Raw genomic sequence first — 24,824 nt, forward strand, 5'->3', positions numbered from 1 at the left:
TACCTACAGCTATGTGCCAGTATGAAACCCATGTGCAAAACAGCTGAGGGACAGCTGTTGTTTAATGACGACCTTGTTTTTCTCATTAGACTCGTGGATCAAGCAGGACCTTCTCATTAACAGAGCAGGAGGGGGATGTATCTTGCTGTGTAAATTAGCTAACTTATTTTTTTAATTGTTTTTTTAGACCAACATCAGACATTTTTAACCCCTCGCCAACCAAGATGCCTAATCAAAATATCCTTTCACACAGGAGTTTGTTTTGCTGTCTTTATGTAATATGAAACAGTTATCACTAATCCCTTCTTCTCTTGTAATTGTCCTCGGTGAGAAACGTGAGAGCCAGGCTGTTATCTCGAGGGCTGCATCTCTATGAAATTTCAGAGCCTGCTTTCATCCGTTCATGGAAACTACAGTTTTTTCAAAATGTTGTGGAGAGAATCATCAAGACAAGCAGTGCTTATGTAAAACTCTGGCAAAGGATACCAGAGAAAAGTGAAAGCATCTCCTAAAAAATGCAATAAATGCAATTCTTAAACTCAAAGAGCTCTTTAGGGCAACATCAGGGTTTTAGCCAGTTTTGTTTTTGTGCTTGTCAGTGGCAAATTAAAGGGAATTATAGTATCATTGACCATTATGTATAAAATATGCATTCGAAATTATTTAACTCATATTGAATTAATACAATACATTTTCAATTAACACAAGCTGTTTATGGCCATGTTTAATCATTGCAGTTCAAGATGATGTAATGGTCATAATTTGCTGAACTGCCTTCTAAAAACATTATACAACCAGATGGCTAATTTCTAATGATTGCCTGTAATGCATACTAAAAAATAATGCATATACTGTATTCTATATGGGACTTCAAGAGGCACCAGCTCTGAAACACATTGTCCTCATCAATCCCTATAGACAGCCTGTGAGCTGGAATGTTGGTTTATAGATTCTACACGGTCACAATAATGATTTCATACTGTATGTGTACAGACTTGGTGCAGCAGGTAAGTGCTATAGGGTTTTCACATCGAGGACAGCTGTGTAAAAAAACGTTTGGAGATTAAATGTTTAAAAAAAGCCCTAGATTTCTTTTAGAGAAAAATAATTTAAAAAAAGAAGTATTCTTTTGCCAAGGATGCTGTGGCTTTTAATAATGCATTCAGGAATGTGTGTATTTGAAGACATGGGGATTAAGTCAACTGGCTTAGAACTGAAAGTTCTTTGCTTGTTCTTTAAAGACCTGTCCTTTAGAAAGCAATGGAGAAAAAAAAGATCTGTTTGAAATTCCATCAGTGACAGGATCAGGTTATCAGCTGGCTCTAGAAATTCATGTCTGCAGTGGTAATTAAATGTCTAGTTGTTATAGAGATTGACTTAATAACCGTATAAAAAGGTCAGATCTGCACGTGCAGGCAGTTTCAGAGCTTCTATACAATTACAGCTGCTCACCCATAAGGGCCTGCGGTATGTTACACACATACTGGCGCTTCAATGGTAAACAACAGATAACATGGCCATTAAACCACTTTACCTTTGAGGTATTTTTGTTTAATTTTAATGTAGTTTCCCTAGAAACACTACACCAGTTTTTTTTTTAGTTTTTTTTATAAAGATCATTTCAACATTTCCAGCTCTTATTCTCTGTCTATATAAGATCACCATGTTCAATAAAGAACACCCTTGCCCTGCAGAACACGAATGCTTCTACCTTGGGTGGACTTGGAAGGTAGTTCCAAGTGAGAATTCAAGCGCCCCTATTATAACTTACTGTGTTGTTTGTGGCTTCACAATAAAAGGCTGGCTGACGTTCATGCAGCCTCAATTATCATTAAAAACACCAGACGGGCCTTTTAAATTTGGTTTTATAACCTATAAAGTCCTGCAATTTACAGGAAATAGGGAGCTGACACAAGCAGGGCAGTGCTAACGATATACAGTTATTTTGGCAGAATGCTTTTTAACGCAGAATTATTTTCTGTGAAGTATTAGTTAAAACTGGTGATTCATTTAAATGAATAAAAGCACCATGTAATTTAAAGCATTGTTAGGATGATAATGTACACCTTGAATAGAGTGTGGACCCTGCACACAGCTCGCCGAAATACTCCATACAATTCAATACACGAGAAAGGGAAAAGGGGAGTTACATTATAACAATGACGGTACACATACGTTAATTCAGTAGTCGTGAAGCTGGAATACAACACTGCCAGACTCGCTAATCTCCAGTGTGTGGATCGCTTTCTTTTCTTATCTTATTGCCATTCCTGGAAAAGCATGCGGCTCTTTATGGCGAATAAGTGTGAAGAAATGTGAAGAACACATGTTAGCAGCATTGCAGCAGGCTTTGTAATAATGACTACAGAATTAGCAGGGATTGAAACCTGAGGACATTATATATATATATATATATATATATATATATATATATATATATATATATATATATTTTTAGAAAGAGAGATTTAAATCATTCATCGGCACTGTGCTTTGATGTGCTAAAGCATCGGGTCTCCTAGTGTTATACACTCCAGCATTTACAGAAATACCCCGTGCCGTTTGCATAAAGCTAATTACAGCGTCAGTGTAATTAATTTACTGTGGCAGCGAAGGACGGACTGCACTGTCTCCCTTAATATTACAGTATAACGCAATGCAGCTGTCCCGTTTACAGACAGACCCCCTCTTCTGTTTAGTATGTCTTGCACACCGAAAAGATTGGCTCCTTTAATGGAACCATCATGGGTCAGCACTGGGGGGATGACATTCATCTGCAAAAGGCTTTGATGTCATGAGGCAGCGGATCGCTTGCTGTTACTGTCTATACTCTTCCATGCCTGCTGTCATTTTCTATAGGAACATTGCTGTGTATTTCTTTCAGATGGTGAAGTACTTTTCTTAATGGGATTCCAGCCACCGTCTTCAATACCGGGTACTGTATCAATGTGCTCGATCCAAGCAAAACCGCAGAACGAACACCACCAGAAAGAAATGCATCTGTTTTAAATAACTGCGGTTTGTCTTACTTTCAGGTTCTTTTTTTTTTTACACCATAATAAAATTCCTTGCTATTTATTACAGCGTTCCTTTTTTTAACCTTTTATTATCTGGAGCTGGACTCACTCACAAAGAGCATTACCAGCCTACCAATGTTTTGTAGCATTATCTTAAATTCAATACATTTATGGTTCGACAAAGCTTATTGACTATTAGTTAAAATGTTACAAGAGAAAAAAGAAAAACGTGTTGAAAAAAAGTGTTGTCGGGTTTGATTTGCAAACAAAATGATAAAGAGGGTGCATGGTTTAGAAGACAATTCTGTTTCCAATAGAGATTTTAAGCCTACAGTACCAGTACCAGTACATTTTGTCTCCATGGGTCTCTCTAGAATAACTATCTTCAAATATACTTCGATTACTCAAAGTGTAGGCATGTGCCTGCCTATATATCCTATTAAAAAGAGGATCACATCTTTCTACTTGCTATATCAGAAACATTTACAGCTCTACAGATCTAATAGCTGTATCTTCAGCACAAGGTAACACAATCTGTTTGTTTGAATGACAATACCACAATGCGACTGATATTTTCTGTGAATCACAGCTCTCTCTAAATGGCATGCTATTTCAACCACAGTAGCTTGACAACCCATCAACATGTATCACAAGTTCCCATTCAGAAACTTTTACTGAACACATGGAAAAAGAAAATGCAATACCCAAGCGTTTAAGAATACTGGCATTTACCATTCTGATGCCATGAATGGGGTCCTGTATTCACTGCCTTATAAGGAATATTAAACAGTAAGCATGCAAGTATTGATTCACAGGTGGGGGCTGCTCTATATTCTGAGTAGCATTTCTGAAGTCAAGGCAATCTAAGACTGCTGATTCTGTAAAAACAAACAAAGAGGAGGTATTCAACATCAAATTGGAAACACATGGGAGCTGCATAGCAATGCATGGACCACGTCTATAGCAATAGCTTCTGAACACCTTGTAATCTCCTCCTAGCGGCTGCAGCTGGTTCTGGAGTAAGACATTGTAGTGTCTTTGTACTGTGAAGCTATCGGTTCATCTCCAGCGCTTTCTCTCTGTTCAAATTCATGAGCTGAAAAGCTATTGTTATGTTCAAAACGACCAAAAAATCAACCACTAAGGAGTCTTTAAAATGTGCCGTAGCTGCTTTTTCTTTTTTTTTTTTTTAAGAGGGTTTATCTCAGTGCTTTATAAATGAGAAACACAACTTCTAACCTTTTATTTTTTTATTGTTTTTATTGATTTCATTATTTAGAAAACAGTCCTTCACAAAACATTCCTTAAAACCATCCTTAAAGTTGTGTGTATAGGGTCCCATGATGCAAACTTCACACTGAAGCAGAGGCTTAGTATTATTCACTGAGACTGACTTTCAGTATCACAAACATAAAAGCAAACGATACGATACGCTCCCTGGCACAGTCTGCTACTGGAATACAGATGTGAGTGCTCTTAAATTCTTTTAGGATAAAAAAAACAAGATCTAGAATGTCCTCAGTTATAATCTGTGAATGGTGAAGCTAGCATTTTCTACAAAACAAACAGCCAGTACAAATGTTGATTTCATTGCTTGAGTCATTTTTTAAAGTTTCCTCAAAGATTCGTTATTGTTGGCAAATAACATGTGTTTCCACTTCCACCGGTGTTTATGTGGATAAAAGGTAGCTGCTTGTCTGAACAGTTTATTCATAATTTCTGTTAAGACTATTAAAAAACCTATTTAGTCCCATCAGCCAATCAGCTTCCAGCTCTAGCAGGCATCTATCAGGGTAGATGCCTGCTGGAACATCATGGCATTAGATGTGAATCCAATTTAAAATGAATCCGTAAAAGGGCAGCTTTTTCAGTGTGATTTGCCTTAATGAAAGTTTTATGAAACATGGGCTGTATTCTAGTATCTGTAATTATTTGTAATGTTACAAAACAGAATAAAATATGGGTTAGATCCCATATTAAAATGACATATGAAATATGGGTTTGTTTTTTTTTCCGCAGTTCTAATCCAAGATGTGCAGCAACATGGAAAAAACAGAGACTCTGGTAGCATTTCTTCTTTTTAATGAATGTCGTTCAAGAATCGTAAACACAATGACATAAGCTACCATGCCTCTGTTCTTCAGTAGACTGAATAAATATTTCAATTTATAAAAATGATGATATAATGTGTTTCTGGAACGGGCTCACAGTGCTTTGTCATTTTGACAAGTAAAGAAAGTGAGTGTGGACGCTCCTAGGTTTCACTGTGTATATATAAACACAGGATATGAGACCTGGGTTTCATGCCTGTCAATCTCACCCATGGGACACACTGGTGTGTTTTCATAAGAGAACTTTACATGAGAGAGGCTTCCGTGATGCCACCCTGTGGTGATGTTCTGTACTGCACTAACAATTGCTATATATGTTGGTGTGTGTGTGTGTGTGTGTGTGTGTGTGTGTGTGTGTGTGTGTGTGTGTGTGTGTGTAGCCCATGTGTTTTAAATGTATCTAGAAACAGTTTGTTTTAGTTCCACACAATGAATACAAAGGGAAGATGTCATTAATTATTAAACTTTGGAATTTGTGTTTGGGGTGGGGTGGGGCAGCAAGGGAAGACACAGAAGTTTGAAAGGGGGTGAACCCTTGAAAACTTTCTGATTAAATCTGTGGGGATAAAGACACTGTAAAAATGGACTGGAACTTTGCAAAGCAATAATACATGTAAGAAAATAATAAACTTTGAATAATTTCACACTTTTAAGTTTAATTATTTGTGTGTGTGTGTTTGTCCAAGAAAATGCCAGCCGTTCAACAGTCCTATTGTTATGGAATAATACATTATACAATAATATTTAGCCAATTGCTGTAGAGCTCATGTGTGTATCTGTCACTGGCATCCTTGTCCTTTCACAGCAGCTTGCTGAATAACTATGCTGTGATTTCCCTGTGCCGTTCCCTGTTCAGCTTATCAAAGTGCAGAAACACTGCTTTGCTCTAGTCAACAGCATAGGGTCTCTTTGGCTCCCTAGGTTCTCTCAGATATGTAATGCAGCTCCCCTTGCAAGAACACACAGCCAAAGCACATCTCACTGCAGGCCCTGTTCTTTCAGTTCATGCTGCAATGTAAAAATCCCCTGGTCTAATTTTAGACATCCTCTACTTGTTTATTTTGCTGCTGCTATAAAATGTGTTACCAATAAATTATGAAAGCAGCAAAAACAAGTCATCAAAGTAGTCATCAAAGTTGGCAACCATGTTTTTGAGAAGGAAAACATCCCATTATTGTTAATAATCTAGTTTGATGAAACTCGTGTCCTCCAATAAACGCTCAGCAGCTGTATTTTCCTTTCACAAAAAGGGGCAAACGGAAGATTTATATAGAGGGCATGGGTAAACAAAGTTCATTGTGAATTAACACTTCACTTATTATTTTAGCATTGACAACATAGTGCAATAGCCTTTTGATTAAGATTTTAAACCCCAGCTCACTATAGTTATTCCTTGCCGCAACAAAACTGTACACAAGGAAACTGTAAATACAACTTTTCTCCACCAGGTGGTACTATTCTTTATGTGTTTCTTTCCTACACATCCTTACTGAAAATAAACTACTTAAAACTGATCATTTGCTTAATCAGAACATATTTTTTAATATATTGTTTTCAGCTCTTAAACAGTTGCAGATTTCAAGTTAGCTATACTATTTTATAAGTAACTTGAACTCTGCAGCTCTTTACAAGCTGAGAACAATTTAAAAAGGTCTAGTTAAGACAAATGATCAGTTCTAATTAAGGGTCTAATAAAGTAACTGAGAGCTCAGTTGGAATGAAAACCAGCAGACACAGGGGGTCTCCAGGACCAGGCTTGGGAACTACTGGCTTAAAGGGTTCAATGCAAAGCTCCATTGTTTCTTACTGGTTTTCTAATATTTAAGTTTGTTTTTCCAGCGCAGGTTTCTAATGATAACCACACATATATTTCATAGACTATAACCTGGAGTATAGACAGATACTGGCAGCCATGTGGAGAATTACTCTGGGAAGGTATGTCAGTCAGTGTTGGATATTACCTTGAGTGACGAGTTGTAGCTACAGATATAAAACACAACCTGAAACCTGTATTTTTAAGTATCTTTATACCCTTGTCTGTGCAGCAGAGCGACTATACCAGCGACTGTTGGAAAACTTGGCAGCGTTGCGCTCAAATGTACTTTCTTCTGTTTTTTTTCTCCTGGGCTTTCAATCCAGCTGGCAATACATCAAATTGAAATGACTTAAAGCTGAATGCTAAGCTAGGGAAGGATGCTGTTAAAAACAGACCCCAAGATATCCATTTTTTTCCAGTGGCTAATTGAAAGTAACAACTGCAATAGGGTAACACAATACATTAAGCGTCTCTAATTACTGTGTATTTTTCCCCATAGTAGTTACTTCATGTGTCAATCATTTTACACATATATGTATGTACACAATTGTATCAGAAAAGAGTTAGTCAAGGAATAGAACAAAAGTTAGGGTTAGGGTTAGGGTTAGGGTCAGGGTTAGGGTTAGGGTTAAGTTTAGGGATAGGGTTAGGGTTTGGGTTGGGTTATACTCTGTAAAACATTTTAACTATGTGTAATTACACATGTATTTACTAAGTAACTACCGTTTAAATACACAATAATTAGAGTCACAATATAAAGTGTTACCCATAATAGTTTCTTAAAATACTGTTCATTAAACAAACAAACAACAAAAAATATACATTGATGTTGAAATGACTCACAAGATACTGGTTAATACTTAATACCGGTTGTCATGTCAACAGCATTTTAAACTAACAAACCCGTTGTGTCTCAGTGTGATTGAGGAACAGAGGCTTATTGTCCAGCAGGTGGCGCTCATGTTAGTTACCTTGGTTCAGCTCTACACGGGGACACTGACTCAGTCCCCAATACTGGGGACCCATAACGTTCTGTCTGTACTCTACTCCACCTGCTGGTGGAATCACTGTATTTATTTGTGTGTGTCGTCAGCCATTATGGGGGTCAATGGTCAACACTAAAATGTTCCTCATTGTTTGTAACTGGTGAGGGCACACTTAGAATACTTCCTCTGCTGCTGCAGACGTTTCCTATCCAGAGTGGAACAGATTACAAACAAATGTTGTGATGGGACGGGAGCGAGGGGGATGTTACAGAATCCAGCTCAATCAAAGCACATCAGTAGTCTGGGGCTCTGGTCATGATGGGATGTGGAATGTTTCAATCACAGAGTAAACATTTGCACAGGTCTCCAGTTTATTAAATTCTACCACTCGCTGTCTGCAGGCCGCAAGTTGGTTATACAGTAGAGAGGTGAAATAAACTATAAAGAGAACCTAGTCTGCTTTTATTTATTTCTTTATAGAGCTACAGGAGGCACCAGGTATGTACTGCAGCTTATTCAACTTGCAACTGAAGAACATTTTCTAGTTCTGCATTTTTTGCAATGGGTATTGCTGAATGAATTCAATGTGTTGGGGAGGAGATGAAGTAAGAGGTTGGGTCCTGAGCTGGTATGCTTATTCTTAGTAATAAGAATTGCCAAAGAGGATGCCTTTCGAGATGGTTTTGTAAGCTCGGCAGTTTTTTAACATGAAAAAAGAACCTGGCGGATCACATCTTGCTGAAAATGATTAATTTGTTTGTTTAACAAAAATCTTTTAGTACTAACTGGCATATGAAACTAGCTAAATGTGTCTATTAAAAACAGACAAACAGTCACAGTGGTTAAAGAAACGGGCTTGTAACCAGCAGGTCTTCAGTTCAAATCCAAGCTCAGCCACTGGCGCATAGTCTTACTCTGAGCAAGTCACTTAAGCTCCATGTGCTTCATCTTTCAGGTGAGATGTTGTTGTAAGTGACTCTGCAGCTGATGTATAGTTCACACACCCTAGTCTCATATCTTGCAAAGCTCTTTGTGATGCTAGTCTACTATGAAAGGTGCTATATAAAGATTATTATTATTATGCACCTTGTTTTAGTGATGGAAAAGTTTATCAACACAGTCAGAAACACAACAAATCTGTATGAATTTAAAATGGAATAGATATTCTGATGAGATTACCATATTTCAAAGTTTTATCATTTTCTGTTACTACCAGGTCTTGTGAATTTCTCAGAACAAAAGTCTGTCTCTCTTTATTTCCATAAAGTACAAAATTAAATGCCTATGGAGGACTCCTTTAGAGGAAATGATATAATGTTAGCCAGGGGCTATCAAATATATCATGTACGTGAAAGAACTCAGTTGGCAGCTGTGCATTTCACTTCAAAGACATGAGTAGTAATGTCTACCAGATGTGCAGTATTGAAAGCAACTTGAAGCTATAGGTTTATAAGAGGTAGAATCAATCGATAAATACAATTTCACTGTTAAATGGCCACATTCAATCAAATTTCCATAGGTGTGACATATACGGTATACGCATTTTAATTTAAAGGCTTAAGGCTTAGTTATGAAATCAGAGTCCGTCATTTTTGCAAACACAGTGCCATTTTGGGAGCATGTTCCTTCTGTTTGGAAAGTTGATTGAAGTGCTTCCTCCTAATAGTGGAAAGGGGCTGTGGAAGGGGTGTGGGTAATTCACTGACAAGGAGACAGACAGGTGTATTTGGAAAACACCACACAGGTGCCCAGTTTTATTTTAAGCCGGCTCTTTTCCTTTCCCTGTAATTTTTTCCCTCCGGTAGAGGGCACTGTTGACCGTGGGCTGCCTATCAACGATGATAGACAGCACCACGGAAATACCACAGCTGGTACACGACCTTCAAATGCACTCGCAGGTGCTCAAAGAAATAATAATGAAAACAGAAGGCGAAAAGAACAAGGGAAAATAAAACAGTAATAAAACTACAAATAAAAGGTGCTGCACTCGGCAGCGTTATCCCGGTCGCCGCTACCCGCACGACCCGGATCACCGTCCTACTCTCTCGGCTATCTCGCCTGCTCTTTCACAATACGCCGGGGTCTGCCCAAGGGTTCCCCGCTCTCTCTCTCTGTCTCGCTGATTCCCGGTCCTGAATCAAAGTGTCCGCACCCTTAGTGCGTCTAAGTGGGCAGACCTGAGGAAACAACAGAGCGTTACTTTATAGGACCGACAATCACCCAAGACCCGCCTCTCGGCCATTCAGAGAGGGGGAAAGTCCACACTCACACTTTCCCACCTCCCCGTGTCACTGCCATGACTCACAGGCGGTTGTTGGGCGACTGCCGCCCTCTTCCTGCAGCCCGTGAACACGCCAGCAGAGTCAGCACAGATCTCTCCCTGTTACATATCCTTCCCCTCAGAATGACACCACCGGTTCATTCGAAAATCTTACACCCCCATGCCTTCCCGAGAGAAAAAGTCTGCGTTTTGATGCAGCTTTCCTGCTCGGTGGACTACCCTGAAGGCATAGGGCTGCAAGGCCAAGTACCACCGTGTGATTCTGGCATTGCTATCTTTCATCCGGTGAAGCCATGCTAAGGGGGCATGATCTGTAACCAGGGTGAAGTGTCGCCCCAGGAGGTAGTACCGGAGTGACTCGACTGCCCATTTTACCGCGAGACACTCCTTCTCGATGGTGCTATAATTTTTCTCGCGGGGAAGGAGCTTCCTGCTGATATACAGGACTGGGTGCTCGCTTCCCCGAACCTCCTGCGACAACACTGCCCCGAGACCTGTCTCTGACGCATCCGTCTGCAGGGTGAACCTCTTACCAAAATCCGGGCTGCATAGCACTGGCTTACTACACAGCCTCCGCTTCAAGGCGAGAAAGGCCCTCTGGCACGACTCCGTCCACTGAACCGTATTTGGGGCAGCCTTCCGGGTGAGGTCTGTCAAGGGAGCAGCGAGCGTAGCGAAACTCGGGATGAACTTTCTATAATAGCCCGCTAGTCCCAAGAAAGAGCGCACCTGGGTTTTGGTTGTAGGAACCGGCCAGTCAGCCAAGGCTTTCACCTTAGCAACTAGCGGTCTGATCTGGCCGCCCCCTACTCGATACCCCAAATACTCCGACTCACTCTTCCCAATGGCACACTTCTTTGGGTTAGCAGTGAGCCCCGCCTCCCGCAAGGATTGCAGCACCGCCGCTACCTTACACAGATGACTCGGCCAATCCTCACTGTGGATAACCACGTCATCTATGTAAGCAGCGGCGTACTGCTGATGGGGCCGCAAGATGCGATCCATCATCCGCTGGAAAGTGGCGGGGGCTCCGTGCAACCCAAAGGGCATGGTCCTGAATTGGTACAACCCGAAGGGAGTCGAAAACGCCGTCCTCTCTCTAGATTCCGGAGTCAGGGGTATCTGCCAGTACCCCTTCGTTAAATCCAGTGTCGTCATAAAATGAGCCGTGCCTAGACGCTCCAGCAACTCATCTACTCGGGGCATCGGATAAGCGTCAAATTTCGATTTCTCATTGATTCGTCTGAAATCAATGCAAAATCGAGTTGACCCGTCTGGCTTATCGACTAAAACGATCGGACTGTTCCAGTCACTTTGGGACTCTTCTATTACCCCCAGTCTCAGCATTTCGTCAATTTCCGCTTTTATTACCTGTCTTTTACGCTCAGGTATACGGTACGGCCTCTGGCGAACTAGCACCCCCGGCTCAATATCAATGTGATGATGGGCTACTCGAGTCTGCCCCGGGACTGAAGAGAACACGTCAGGAAACTCCGCCACCAGACCGTGAGCCTGACATTTCTGCGTTGGTGTCAGATTCTCTGCAATCTGTACCGATCCTTTTCTTGCCAACACAGAAAGATCAGGTCCCAGGTCCGTGACGTCATCTGCATGCGCCACTAACAACGCCTCTGGCTGTAACCAAGGCTTTAAGAGATTGATATGGTAAATGTGTTTCTCTGTCCGTCGCTCCGGCTGGCAGATCTCATAGTCCACCTTCCCAACCTGGCGTGTAACCTCAAAGGGTCCTTGCCACTTAGCCAAGAGTTTCGACTCAGAACTGGGTAGTAAAAGAAGTACCTTATCCCCCGGCTGAAATGTGCGCAACCGGGCTCCTCGGTTATATTGTGTCTCCTGTCTGTGCTGCGCCTGCTGCAAATTGTCATGCGCCCATTTCCCAACAGACTCAAGACGTTTGCGCAGGTCCAACACATACCGGACTGTATTGGTCGAATTGTCCTGCTGCTCCTCCCACATCTCTCTGACCAGATCGAGCACGCCCCGGGGTCTCCGCCCATACAGCAGCTCGAATGGTGAAAACCCCGTAGAAGCCTGGGGAACCTCTCTGATCGCAAAGAGAAGGGGAGGAATCAGCTGGTCCCAGTAACGCACATCACTACGAATAAATCTGCGCAACATGTTCTTAAGGGTCTTATTAAAGCGTTCCACCAAACCGTCTGTCTGAGGATGAAACACAGAGGTCCTAATGGTCTTAATTCCCAAAAGCTTACATGTTCCGCGGATTAGTCGGGACATAAAATTGGTGCCTTGATCGGTTAGTATCTCTTTGGGAATCCCCACCCGGGAGAAAACCTTCACAAGCTCGTTGGCAACAGACTTAGCGGACATAGATCGGAGGGGAATTGCCTCTGGATAACGCGTAGCGTAATCCAGAATGACAAGTAGGTGGGTGTATCCTGCCGCACTCCTTTCTAGTGGCCCAACTATGTCCATCCCAATACGCTCAAACGGAGCTTCCACTAGGGGCAAAGGCACCAGAGGGGCTCGTGGAACGGCTCTAGGGCTGGCCTTCTGACATTCCCCACAACGCTCACAAAACCGCTTAACATCGCCATCCAGCCCCAGCCAGAAGAACCGTGACACAAGCCTTGCTTTAGTTTTATCCCTTCCCAAATGACCAGACAGGGGAATAGCGTGAGCCAGCTGCAACAAATCCTCCTTAAAGGGCTGAGGAATGAGCAACTGATGACGCACTTCACCGGTCTGGGGTAATTTATCAACACGGTACAGTAGGTCTCGATCAATTTCAAAGTGGGGGTACGTGGCGGCGCGTCTGGGCTCGACCACCCGACCATTAACCACCGCTGCTTGGTCAAAGAGCCTGCCCAGCACGTCGTCACGCCCTTGCTCGAGTCGGAAGTCACGGGAGCGAGCTAAGAAATCAGCTCCCATGGCTTCCAACTCGGGGTCAGGTCGGTCCCGAGCAGAGGCAGCCGAGCCAGACCCCTGCGCTGGCTCCGCGACCTCCCCCCCGGACTCTTCACCAACCGCCCCCACCTGGAACTTCTCCGACTCCCTCCATTGCCAGCCCTCATTCTTAGCGATCCGACGCTCCCGTTTAGTTTTACGGGGTTTAAATCTATGGCAAAACCATTCTGGATCGCGAAAGGGAAAAATCTCTCCAATTACTTCCTCTTTCTTAGCCAATAAAGAAGACGGGGCTGTCAGAGCAGCCAACCAATCTTTAAACTGCTCACAGTCCCGTCCCAGAACTACTGGTACCGGCAATCGAGGACATAATCCTACCTGCACCTGCGTCACCTGCTGGCCAATAGTCATACACACACTTATCTTGGGATAGGAGCGGACATCCCCATGAATACATTTAATATGCACCCGTCCCAATATACGTTTATGCCCCGGTGAGATTAGGCTCTCCTGTACCAGAGACTGACTACACCCTGAGTCCAGGAGAGCCTGGGTTTTTGTACCATCCACTGTCACAGGAATAACAAAACCCGTGTGCTGAAGTGACTGAGGTAATTGAACGTGCCTACCTGGTCGGCTGAGATCACACTCCATCACGGGGCAGTCCCGGGAGAGGTGGCCCACCTCCCTGCACGTCCAACACCTCGGTGGGCTGGTTTCTCTCCCCGAAGTTTTGAAAAGAGGGGGAAACACAGGAGCCATAAAAGGGGCTCGCCGATAAGGCGTCCGCGCGAGACCCCGGTCCGACACTGCAGCAGCCCGTGGGTATCCCCACCCTGCCCCAGTACCCGGGCCGGGAGCTCCCGCCGACACCCCCCGACCAAATCCTGGACTACCCCTTCCCCCCAGTCCCTTCGCCCTTTCCGGGGCCAGTTGATGGGACGATCCAGCAGCCACACTCCTCCCGGGCAGTTTCGCAGGCGTTGGCTCCGCTGCCTGGTACTGCTCGGCAAGTTCGACCGCCCGGTCCAGCGTGTCTGGCGCCTGCCGCTGGACCCACAGCCGAGGTCCCGAGGCTAGACACTCCAGGAAGCGCTCCACCACGATCATTTCCACCACCCTGGCTTTGGTGTTTAGGTCAGGATTCAACCAACCCAGGGCGTAATCCTTCAGCCGGTGGGCGATGGCTCGTGGGTGTTCCCCGGCCGCAAACTGCTCCTCCCGGAATTTCTTCCGGTAGCCCTCCGGTGTGGCCCCCACACGGTTTAGGATGGCTGCCTTCAGCCGAGGGTAATCCAACATGTGCTCCGGGGACAGCGTCCTCGCAGCTGCTTGAGCCTCCCCGGTGAGTTGGGGCAACACATAGCTAGCCCACTGGGCTTGGGGCCATCCGGCCGAGATCGCCATAGCCTCGAACACCTCCAAGTAGGCGTCCGGTCGATCCTCGGCCGTCATTTTGGTGGGTCTCTGGATGGAGTGGTCTGGAGCTGCGGGTCTAGCCGCCCCCTGTACTGCCGCGGTGAGCGTCTGGCGCAGGAGGTCCATCATTGCGGCAAACTGAGTCGCATCCATCGCTAGTCTGCTCCTTCTCTAGCTGCACTGCTTGGGGCAGTGCCAGTGAATCCCACTTCTGACACCACGTGTGGAAGGGGTGTGGGTAATTCACTGACAAGGAGACAGACAGGTGTATTTGGAAAACACCACACAGGTGCCCAGTTTTATTTTAAGCCGGCTCTTTTCCTTTCCCTGTAATTTTTTCCCTCCGGTAGAGGGCACTGTTGACCGTGGGCTGCCTATCAACGATGATAGACAGCACCACGGAAATACCACAGCTGGTACACGACCTTCAAATGCACTCGCAGGTGCTCAAAGAAATAATAATGAAAACAGAAGGCGAAAAGAACAAGGGAAAATAAAACAGTAATAAAACTACAAATAAAAGGTGCTGCACTCGGCAGCGTTATCCCGGTCGCCGCTACCCGCACGACCCGGATCACCGTCCTACTCTCTCGGCTATCTCGCCTGCTCTTCCACAATACGCCGGGGTCTGCCCAAGGGTTCCCCGCTCTCTCTCTCTGTCTCGCTGATTCCCGGTCCTGAATCAAAGTGTCCGCACCCTTAGTGCGTCTAAGTGGGCAGACCTGAGGAAACAACAGAGCGTTACTTTATAGGACCGACAATCACCCAAGACCCGCCTCTCGGCCATTCAGAGAGGGGGAAAGTCCACACTCACACTTTCCCACCTCCCCGTGTCACTGCCATGACTCACAGGCGGTTGTTGGGCGACTGCCGCCCTCTTCCTGCAGCCCGTGAACACGCCAGCAGAGTCAGCACAGATCTCTCCCTGTTACAGGGGCTTTAAAATAGTACAAAAAAAATGAATGCTATAAAAAGGGACACATTTTTCTAAACGTGTAACCAGTTCAAAAGGTGCAAACCATTTAATAGGATTGTCTCGTCTGAAAGTACAACGTGTAGTTCTAAAACTGGATTGTGCGGCTTGCTGGCAGCCTCACCAAGTTATGCTGTGTTGAAAAGTCAATTAAAATACAGACCGAACTCTGCCTTTTGGATGCAACTTTACACCCCTGTCAGTGCTAAGAAAATCACAATACCAGACAGGGGCTGTCTTTGCAATGGGGTTTTTCAATATTTCTTCAAGTTTCAGTCCAGCTGGAAATAAAGCATTTTTGAACTTAAGGGCAACAGCATTTCAAGTATATTAACGCATTTCTGCAGTGATCTTTCCGTATCTCTTTGAACAGATCCCATGGAGCAGCGGATCGTCCTCTTGTGTCTGGCTCTGGCTGGGGCTGGACCATGCCTGGGCAGCTTCAACGGCTATGATTATGGGGGGATGCCGGTCATGATTAACCGACTGATGGGAGAGCCCAGCGTGTTGAGTCTACGAGGACGCGTGGATGCCAGCTGGTACCGTGTCATGAATAGCGAGAGCTGCCCGCCGGAGTGCAACTGCCCGATACAGTGGCCCTCTGCAATGTACTGCGACAACAGGGGCCTTACGTACTCACCCACCTCCCTGCCCCCGAGGACGCAGTACCTGTTCCTACAGGGCAACCGCATCTCCAGCCTCCCCCAAGAGGGGTTTAAGAACTCCACTCTCATACGCTGGCTCATTTTGGACCACAATGAGATGGTGAGCAGTCAGATCTCTGTGGCAGTGCTGAAGGGGCTACCCCATCTGCAGAACCTTTTCATCAACTACAACAACCTGACTGATATCCCCGGGCCCCTGCCCGACGGCCTGAAGCAGCTCCGACTGGCGCACAACAAGATCGGCAAAATCTCCCCCAGCGCTTTCGAAAACCTCAAGAACCTAACTCTACTGCTGCTGCAAGGAAACCAGCTGAAAACCATCGGAGAGGCTGATTTCAAAGGTGCTTTCTTTCTTTCTTTCTTATTAATCTTGTATTAGAATTGGAATTTTAAACTGAGCATCCTTCTTCATTCCATTCAATACCATGTGACAATGTGATCATTCAACCATGCTGGCCCTACCCCCTCTACATTTATACCCAGTCTAGGTGGGGCTGGCCAAGTTGAAAGCTCACATTGTAACGTGTCTTGAATGATAGGAGGATGTTTGTTGAGTTCTGGTAAGCCAGGTAAAGGCAGATTTAGAGAAAAAATATAATAACTAAATATTGGAACAACAGAACCCAGATCTATTCAGAATGATTGCAGACATCATAAAATAATAAGAAAATGTCAAAAAAATCCTTCAGCTGTAGTTTCCTGCACATTTTTTTATTTTTAAATGAAAAGATCATCTCTATTGAAACTCCATTTTTTTAAATTAGCATTTTGCTTCTTAATTTGACACCGGTATTATTGTGTTTGTTTGAGAGACCATTGGTTGCCGTGCAACTGCTCTCGCTCAGCTCTTCCTTTTCTCAGTTGCTGGCAAACACAAAGCTGTTTTTACTACTGAAACCAATGATCAGTGGAAAAATAGACGTTCATTTCTGGGTATTTTCATGGTTCAGGTTTCATGAGAACACAGCAGCAGCACCTCTGGTTGTCAACCAGGTCCTCTGAAAATACAGCTCTCCTGTTTCCAACAAAAGGGTAAAAACAACTACTGCAGTGCTTGCCAAAAATACTTCTCTCATTCAGATCTGAATCCAGATCAGTAAAATCTCTCTGTGCGCAAGAGCGTGGCTTTTAAAACGTTAAGAGCTTTTTCTTGTTCCAGGTCTGCAGTCCATCATTCTCCTGGATCTCAGTCACAACAAGCTGGTCGAATTCCCTAAGAATCTGCCCCCTTCCATCCAGCAGCTCTATGTCTCTAACAACTCCCTGGCCTCCCTCCCCCAGGACTGCCTGATGGACTTCGACAGGCTGCAGTATCTACGGATCAGCCACAACAAGCTGGTCAACCAGGGGCTCCCTGCTGACGTCTTCAACGTGTCCTCCATTGTCGAGCTTGACCTGTCCTACAACCAGCTCTCTTCCATCCCTCCCGTGCACCAGGCTCTGCAGTACCTCTACCTGGAAGCCAATGACATCCAGGGTACGGATGCACGAGCACGCGATGCAGGGGTGTTACCTGCAAGATAACTGACATATAAGTGCAGAGAGCAACAGGCAAGGTCAATTATTAAGAAGATAATGCCCACTTTGGGGGGTATTAATGCTATATGAAACTAATCCCTTCAGGCGCCCCCTGGAGGGATTTTTGATTCAAGTGTATTATAAAAGAAGAACTTTAATGCTAATATATATAACATTACCTAATTCTAACACGTTAACTCCACTTGTAGCCTATAGTATAGGAAAGGGTTTAATTAGATTCCATTAACTAACCAGTGGTTGTGATGAATGTTGAGAGATCTGATTGGTTAGGTGTATAATTTGCAATAATATTGTAAGGATAATCATAACAATTTGAGTACTAATGTAGGACATATCAGCAACAATACAAGTCTGTTAAAAAAGATGCAATAATTAGGGTCAACATAAAATAAAAGGCTCCATATTGTGATGTAATGCAGTTCTATTTAGTTTCTAACATGTAATATGATGCGAGTTCCCAAAAATGCTGTACAGTATGGTTTCTAATTTAGTTGTTCAACTTTCCAACAAAGGAAAAGCACCCATCATTGAAAAAATGGATGATATTTCACAAGCGCTGGTTAATTGTTAGTGAACACCTGTGTGTCATTCACAAGGGCCTTTGTGAAATAGCTGGTCTGGCTCTCATACTAACCAAATGAAAAAGAGTTTGCAACACAGTTTTCTATTGACGCTGCTATCTCTGCATGTGTAGCTCAGATAGTGATGTGGTAATATGAATGCACATGCTTCCTAACACTATTTTAATTGGGCACATCTTTACAAGAGCACCCATCTAACTGGGTGAAGAACTAGAATTCAGTATGCAATATGTGATTAGAGGTAGTGTGACTATGACTCTGCTGGCAAAGCTTAAACTAGAAGAACACTTTAAGGCATGGCTGATCAGTTGTCTTTTATCATGCTCAATATATCTAAAGCATTTGCAAATATTGTTACTACAGTTTATGTTTCCTCTACGGTGCCTTATTCATAGGAAAACTTAGCAATGCAGCTAGTATGAGGTAGAGCAGCTTTTGCCAAGCATCCAGAAGAGATGACAAAACCATCTGAAGGGTTGATTTGGATCAGGAAAAGTGGAAACAGTCAGACACTGACCCCAGGCACATGGCTTGTGGTCATTATGGCAGACATGACTGGCAAGGCACAATCCCCTCAACTCTTCTGTCTGAAGATGTTAAAGCAGAACGATCTGGTCCAGCTCACAAACATCAGGAGGCAGAAAGATAAACAGCAAGCCACTCTTACAAAGAGCTGGGGAACTGCTGCCAATAGACCTGTAGTTTGGATGCATTTATTACTGTCTTTCAATGATTGCATGTGCTGCAGTGTAATTACAGTGCAGTTAGCGACACTTAATGTTTATAGCAACACAATGGGTGTAGAAGCCTTTGCATTTTGGTTGAATCCAGGTCCAAATGTCTTTACATTATTGAATAATGCTCTTAAAACTATACAATGCAATGCAAGGGGATTCAGTAAAAAAAGGAAATCTTTGATTGAATTGACCCCAATATGCGAAGATTTAAATTTGGTAACACTTTACATTGTGTGTTTGTATTTACATAGTAGTTACTTAGTAAATACATGTGTACCTACAAATGTTATTATGCATAGCTAATGTACTTAATAAGTAATTTTTGTATGGTATAACCCTAACTCTTTTCTGATCCAGCTACGTGCTTACCTATATCCTGAAGAAATATGTACACGTTTTGTACATTGTAACTATGCATAATAACATTGCAATTATGTGTAAGCATCAGTGCATTTACTAAGTAATTAACATGTAAATACACAGCAATTAGAGGCAGTTCATGTAAAGTGTTACCCTAAATTCATCTGTTCTTCTCTCCAGAGTTCAACGTCACCAGCTTCTGCCGAAAGGTCAGCCCTGTTGACTTCTCCCGCATGAGGATCCTTCGTCTGGATGGGAATCAGCTCTCCTACGACCAGCTGCCCTTGGAGTGGGGTCTGTGTCTCAGAGTGCTGAAGGACATCTACATCTAGCGCAGAAAACCAACTGAACAAGCCTGAGGCACGGGGACAAGTTTACTAAAATCAGATCTAGAATGTGGTAGCTCTCCAAGCCCATTCTAATCCGGGACATTGAGTTCCAGTTAAAAAATGAACATCCTGGTTGGAGCAACAAGTCCCGCTGCTCTAGTTCAAATTCAGCAGAAGTAAATCTTAGTAAACGTGTCCCTTACACATTCAGCCTCTAGCAATTTCATCACATTTCTAGATTCTAGCTTCACGGACAAAATGCCAAGGATGCTGCCTTAATATTCATATATTCAGATAAACAAATTTATCAATAAAACAAATAAATACATAATATTAATAAAAAATAATCTCAGTCTGGCTCAAAAGATTAAAAAAACGTGATTCAATGTGATTGAACATTAGCCAGGGCAGCTTAGAAACTATTTGTGCAAAGCGCTTTTCTGGTTTTTTCCATTTTTTGAGCAAAGGAAGGAAGACTGACCTCACTTTTAAGATTACATGATAGCATTCTCCAAATTATTTCCAGATACTGAAAATCTCTTCCCCGAGCAGTCTGTCTGAACTGCTGTTACAGTGAACCTAGCAGCAGACACATACAGTAGTATATTAATACCAAGCTCTGATGTTGGTACTTTCCATCGTGCCTCTACAGTAAATTGTTCCCTGTAAAGGTTTCTGTTGATGAATGGTCTGGTCTCTTTCAAAACTGAAAATAGACTCAGCAGGTGGAGTGTTAACTAATGTTAAAGAGCGGTGGTGTTCAAATCTTTCTCTATTCAACAAAATCATTCACATTTACTGTATTCATCTTTACAGTGTATATCTCCGAGATAAAAACACAAAGATATTGTCCTTACCTGCCTCTCCACAGGTTTGAGAATAGATATTGAGGTCCTCTTAATTGTGGGAGTGGAATATTCTCCAGCCCTTGCAGGATGTTATCACGGTGCATTTCAGCGTTGAGGTTTATCTTGACCAGTGGTGTCCAAACCCGACTGGGGCTGCACTCCAGAGTGGATTTCTCTGAGGCAGCTAAGCACCTAATTATAAACCCTGATAGAGGTTAAAATGAGAATTAAGAGAGGCCCACTGTGGAATGTTTGGACACGTCTGCTCGAGACATTGCATGATCAGCCCCCATCACTGACTTTTGAATCTGGTATCAGGTGAGCCCACTCATTCAACCCAACACAATTCACAGTGTATGCAATAAAAAATCCTTGGGAAGCTTAGTTATCCAAGTTCGAGCCACTTTAGAAACAAGTGTAGCATCAAAGCATACTCAATAATTAGCATCATTTGTCTGTACACTACACATCTACTTACAATGCAGTGCCAAAGTCTCAATTAAAAAATATGACCTAAATGCAATGTTTTGCAATAGTTAGTACAGAAGTTATTGCCACTGTTAGATGATTTTTTTATGCATTAGTGGAAGTGCCTCTGTATATTTAAGACTTGTTTTGCTTGGTTCATTTAAAATAAAAAAATACTGAAGCTTCTCCTTAAACATTTTGAGCATTGAGAGGAGAGGACTTGGTTTCCCCACCCAGTCTCCTGAATGCAGAGCGCACTGGAAATCTGTATGCTTCAGCAAATGCATGGAATGTGAAAACCTTGGAGATTGAGCTTAATTCAGAATCTATGGAGACATTTGACTAAATCAAGCTGTGCATAGACCACCAGCTGTATTTAGCTCATTCTGCAAATATTCCATAGTACAACTTGTGTCCAAAGTGGGCTGGTATTGAGTTTTAGTTTGGAGAGGCACAGCTTAGAAGGTTGCCTGTGTTAACACCTCATAAATACTCAAGTGCAACTCCAGCGGAAAATCTCTCAAAGTAGGAATCGTGTTATTATTTTAATGAGGGTCTTTCTCAAGGATCACTCCCAGAATGGAAGGAGTGATTATACATTTCACTCATTAAACTGCTACGAACGACATCCAAAACAGGGAATATACTATATAAGATCTTACTGTTAATGCACAACTTAATTTTAGCAGTGATTAATTCTAGTGTGATAAATATTTAAGAATCTTTGCAGCATATGGGCAATGAGAAACTAGGCTGCTGTTAGGTGGTACACTGTATTCACAATAACATGATGTGAAACAGAGTACCAGTATTGAGTATGGAAACTGTAAACCTAATTTGAGGTATTTTTAGAGGGACAGTTTGGATTTATTCACAGAGCACAAATTAAACATTTATAAGCATTCAATAGAGAAAGGCTTCTATCCTTTCTTGACTCATCACACTCTCAATCAGACTAGACTGCTATGTTTCAGAAAACTAGCAAACAGTGCCATTATTCAGTTATACATATTCCAGGTTTTGTTCTCCAAGTATACTTGGAAAAAATTGTTATAAAAAACCATTCCGGACATCATAACATTTTAATACGATTACACAAGTGCCTGTCGTTGCTGTTATTGTCATGGCAACTGTGTTTTTTATAATTACATCCCCAGGTTTGCAATGCATCACTGTTTTATGTTGTCAGTGTACTACAGAACCTGTGTGTTGATAGCTGTAGTGAATTCCACAGAGGGAATGCATTTGATAGTTTTTTAATCTGTCTGGATTGCTACATAAAAGAATACTTGATCCACACAGAATGCGTTTTTTTCCGTGGACGTCTTTGTGCGAAGACGAGACAGGAATTTTCAAGCCAACCTGATGCACTTCTATTAGGACCTTATTTTTCCAATTGCTGTCCGGTTCTGCCAAGATGCAAAAAACTAAAGCTGGATCCTGAACTGGCCTTGTTTCTTAGTTGGTTTAAAAATTAACATTGTGATTTTTGGATGCCAGTTCCCAAACAAGATAGCAACCCTTCTCTTACTGTGGTGTTTAGTGAGCACTGGTAGAAGGTGTTGAGTGATGAATGGGTTTTCTCACTGCATCCAGAAAAAATCATCTGCTCATCAGCTTAAACTTTGCAGTAAAAGTCAATATTTTGGATTAAACAAGAGCTGTGTCTGAAGTATGGCCTGAAACCCAGACAGTCACGCTTACCAAAACTTTACTGGCTTCATAAAACATCACCTGACAAACCCTGCCAAAGCTAGCAAACAGGTTGCATCATTTTTAATAAAATCAGACTGGAAAAAAAAAATTCTAAAAACAACGGGCAGGTAATTTAAAGGCACACTAAAGTCTGTGAGCAAACATAGCATGCATGTGTCCTGTAAATACTGAGAAACCCCTCCATGCAAGTCTCAGCTCCTTGTTAAAGGCGTGCTAACCCATCTGCAACATGATCCCTGGGATTGGTTGAAAATCGGTTGCCACTTATTACTAATCTGGGATATGTAGAAATCCAAAACGCAATACATAGATACAAAAGTTGCTGCTTCTTCCAAGTAATGCATTACTTTGTGTGTTCAAGCTCACCCCAATGATCGAGCTGCAATCAGACCATGTGACCTGCAGCACAATATAAAAAAAATGATAGTGAGAATAAAGTTAATAAGGACGGTGTTTAAAGTATTGGTTAACACTCTTTTCAGTCTGCTAAATACATAAGTATAAACAGACAGTGCATTGTCTGTTTGCACCTGTGACCTGTCTGGAAGTTGCAGGCTTCCTCTCCTGCCCCGCCTCTAGCCTTTTATTCCCACCAGGGCCGTTCTGATTACACTCCTGCTTCTGTCTGCAAGCTGATGATGTGCACTGCAGGCAGATCCCTAAAGCCCTGCCCATCAGCTTCTCTGGCTCTCTCAGAGTCCTGTTACTGCCTGGCTTTCTCATTAATGGAAGAATGTTTGTATTCCTCTGCAGTGCCAGCAGCTCTCTGCTCTTTACATCAGGGCTTTCTTCACGGTGGGGTCCAAAGCACCCAGAGTAAAAAATATGAACGCCAGAACAATTTGAAATATGATCCCGCCATAAAAGATAAATCATTAATACAAGCTGTTCCTACTTGCTAATTGCTATTTCATTCTAGAATAAATCATTTGTAAACTATTACGTCTTCGTAAAAGTATTTAAATTGTACTTTCTGCGCAACATTTAATTATGCTGTGTGTTCTGTCTGAATCTTTGCTTATTTTAGGTCATTATTTTCCATGCTTGTTAATTAATCCAGCATATGCTGCTTCTAAAAAGACTCCTCAAGGTAGATTTTTGGAATACATACCTACAATGTACTTAAAGTGTAAATCTTTTTGCACAATGTATGTTAACCTGAGGGGGTTTAAGGTTAGGGTTAGGGTTACGTCATGCAAAAAAAGTACATTGTAAGTATGCATAAAAACATTGTAATTATGTGTAAGTACACCTGTACTTACTAAGCAACTACTGTGTAAATACACAGTAACTAGAGACACAGTGCAATGTGTTACCATAAAGACTACACACATAGTAAGATATTTAAACAGGTAAGAAATAATTTAGCTGCTATATCTGCTTTAATTTACTTTGCATGTCGATCTTGGACATAAAGTTTTGCAAAACCTGTATTCATTTTAAGAGTGCATTACTGTATGCTGTTAAAAGTGCCATAAATGCTGTCAGAAACACAGTGAGGTGCAAAGGTCTTTTCTGGCAGTGGTATTGTTGCATTGCTGTTAGGCTCAGGGTGTGCAGTGCAGTTCCATTGCTACAAACCCTTCATAAACTAGGAGATGCCATTATTTATATTGCAGTGATGGTATACTCATTACCTCTATGGTCAGGTGATTGATAGCCCCCAGTTTTCTTTTCCTAACCAGAGGAAACTCCTGTCCCAGGTGGGTTGCTCTGTAACTTGATCATGTCAATGTTTTTTGTGCAGCTCTTCTTTCTTGATGAACCCACAATGTTCACCTTGAGACATAGGGGCCCGTGTAATTACCCGTGCAATTACCTCCTGTTTTTGACAGGAGAAAATGAAATATTACAGAATGAAAAAACAAAAACAAGACCTTGAATTGTATTGCTTATTACACAGTAGGAGAAGTGGCATGTCTCTGTCATTCACTTTCACTGGGATTCCTAGTCTTGATAACAGGACACAGTACAGTTTGAATAAACAAACATCACAGACTCCCCTTCACAACAATGCACAACCTGCCATTGCAAAGCAGTCCGACTCAAACAGAACATGATTTGATTTAAAATCCTTTAAAAAAAATAG

General features: G+C 42.6%; 1 protein-coding gene across 1 annotated transcript; it reads left to right on the forward strand.

The window, feature by feature from the left end:
- The first annotated feature begins 8,280 nt into the window (after positions 1–8,280).
- zgc:113307 (uncharacterized protein LOC553753 homolog) lies at positions 8,281–21,213 on the forward strand. Its single transcript, XM_041235905.1, has 4 exons — positions 8,281–8,428; positions 15,866–16,498; positions 17,317–17,634; positions 19,555–21,213. The coding sequence occupies exons 2-4, from the start codon at positions 15,871–15,873 to the stop codon at positions 19,704–19,706; spliced, it is 1,098 nt and encodes a 365-aa protein (XP_041091839.1). The 5' UTR covers positions 8,281–8,428; positions 15,866–15,870; the 3' UTR covers positions 19,707–21,213.
- The last annotated feature ends 3,611 nt before the right edge of the window (positions 21,214–24,824 follow it).

The sequence above is a fragment of the Polyodon spathula genome, chromosome 39 (genome assembly GCF_017654505.1).
Source record: "Polyodon spathula isolate WHYD16114869_AA chromosome 39, ASM1765450v1, whole genome shotgun sequence".
NCBI lineage: Eukaryota > Metazoa > Chordata > Actinopteri > Acipenseriformes > Polyodontidae > Polyodon > Polyodon spathula.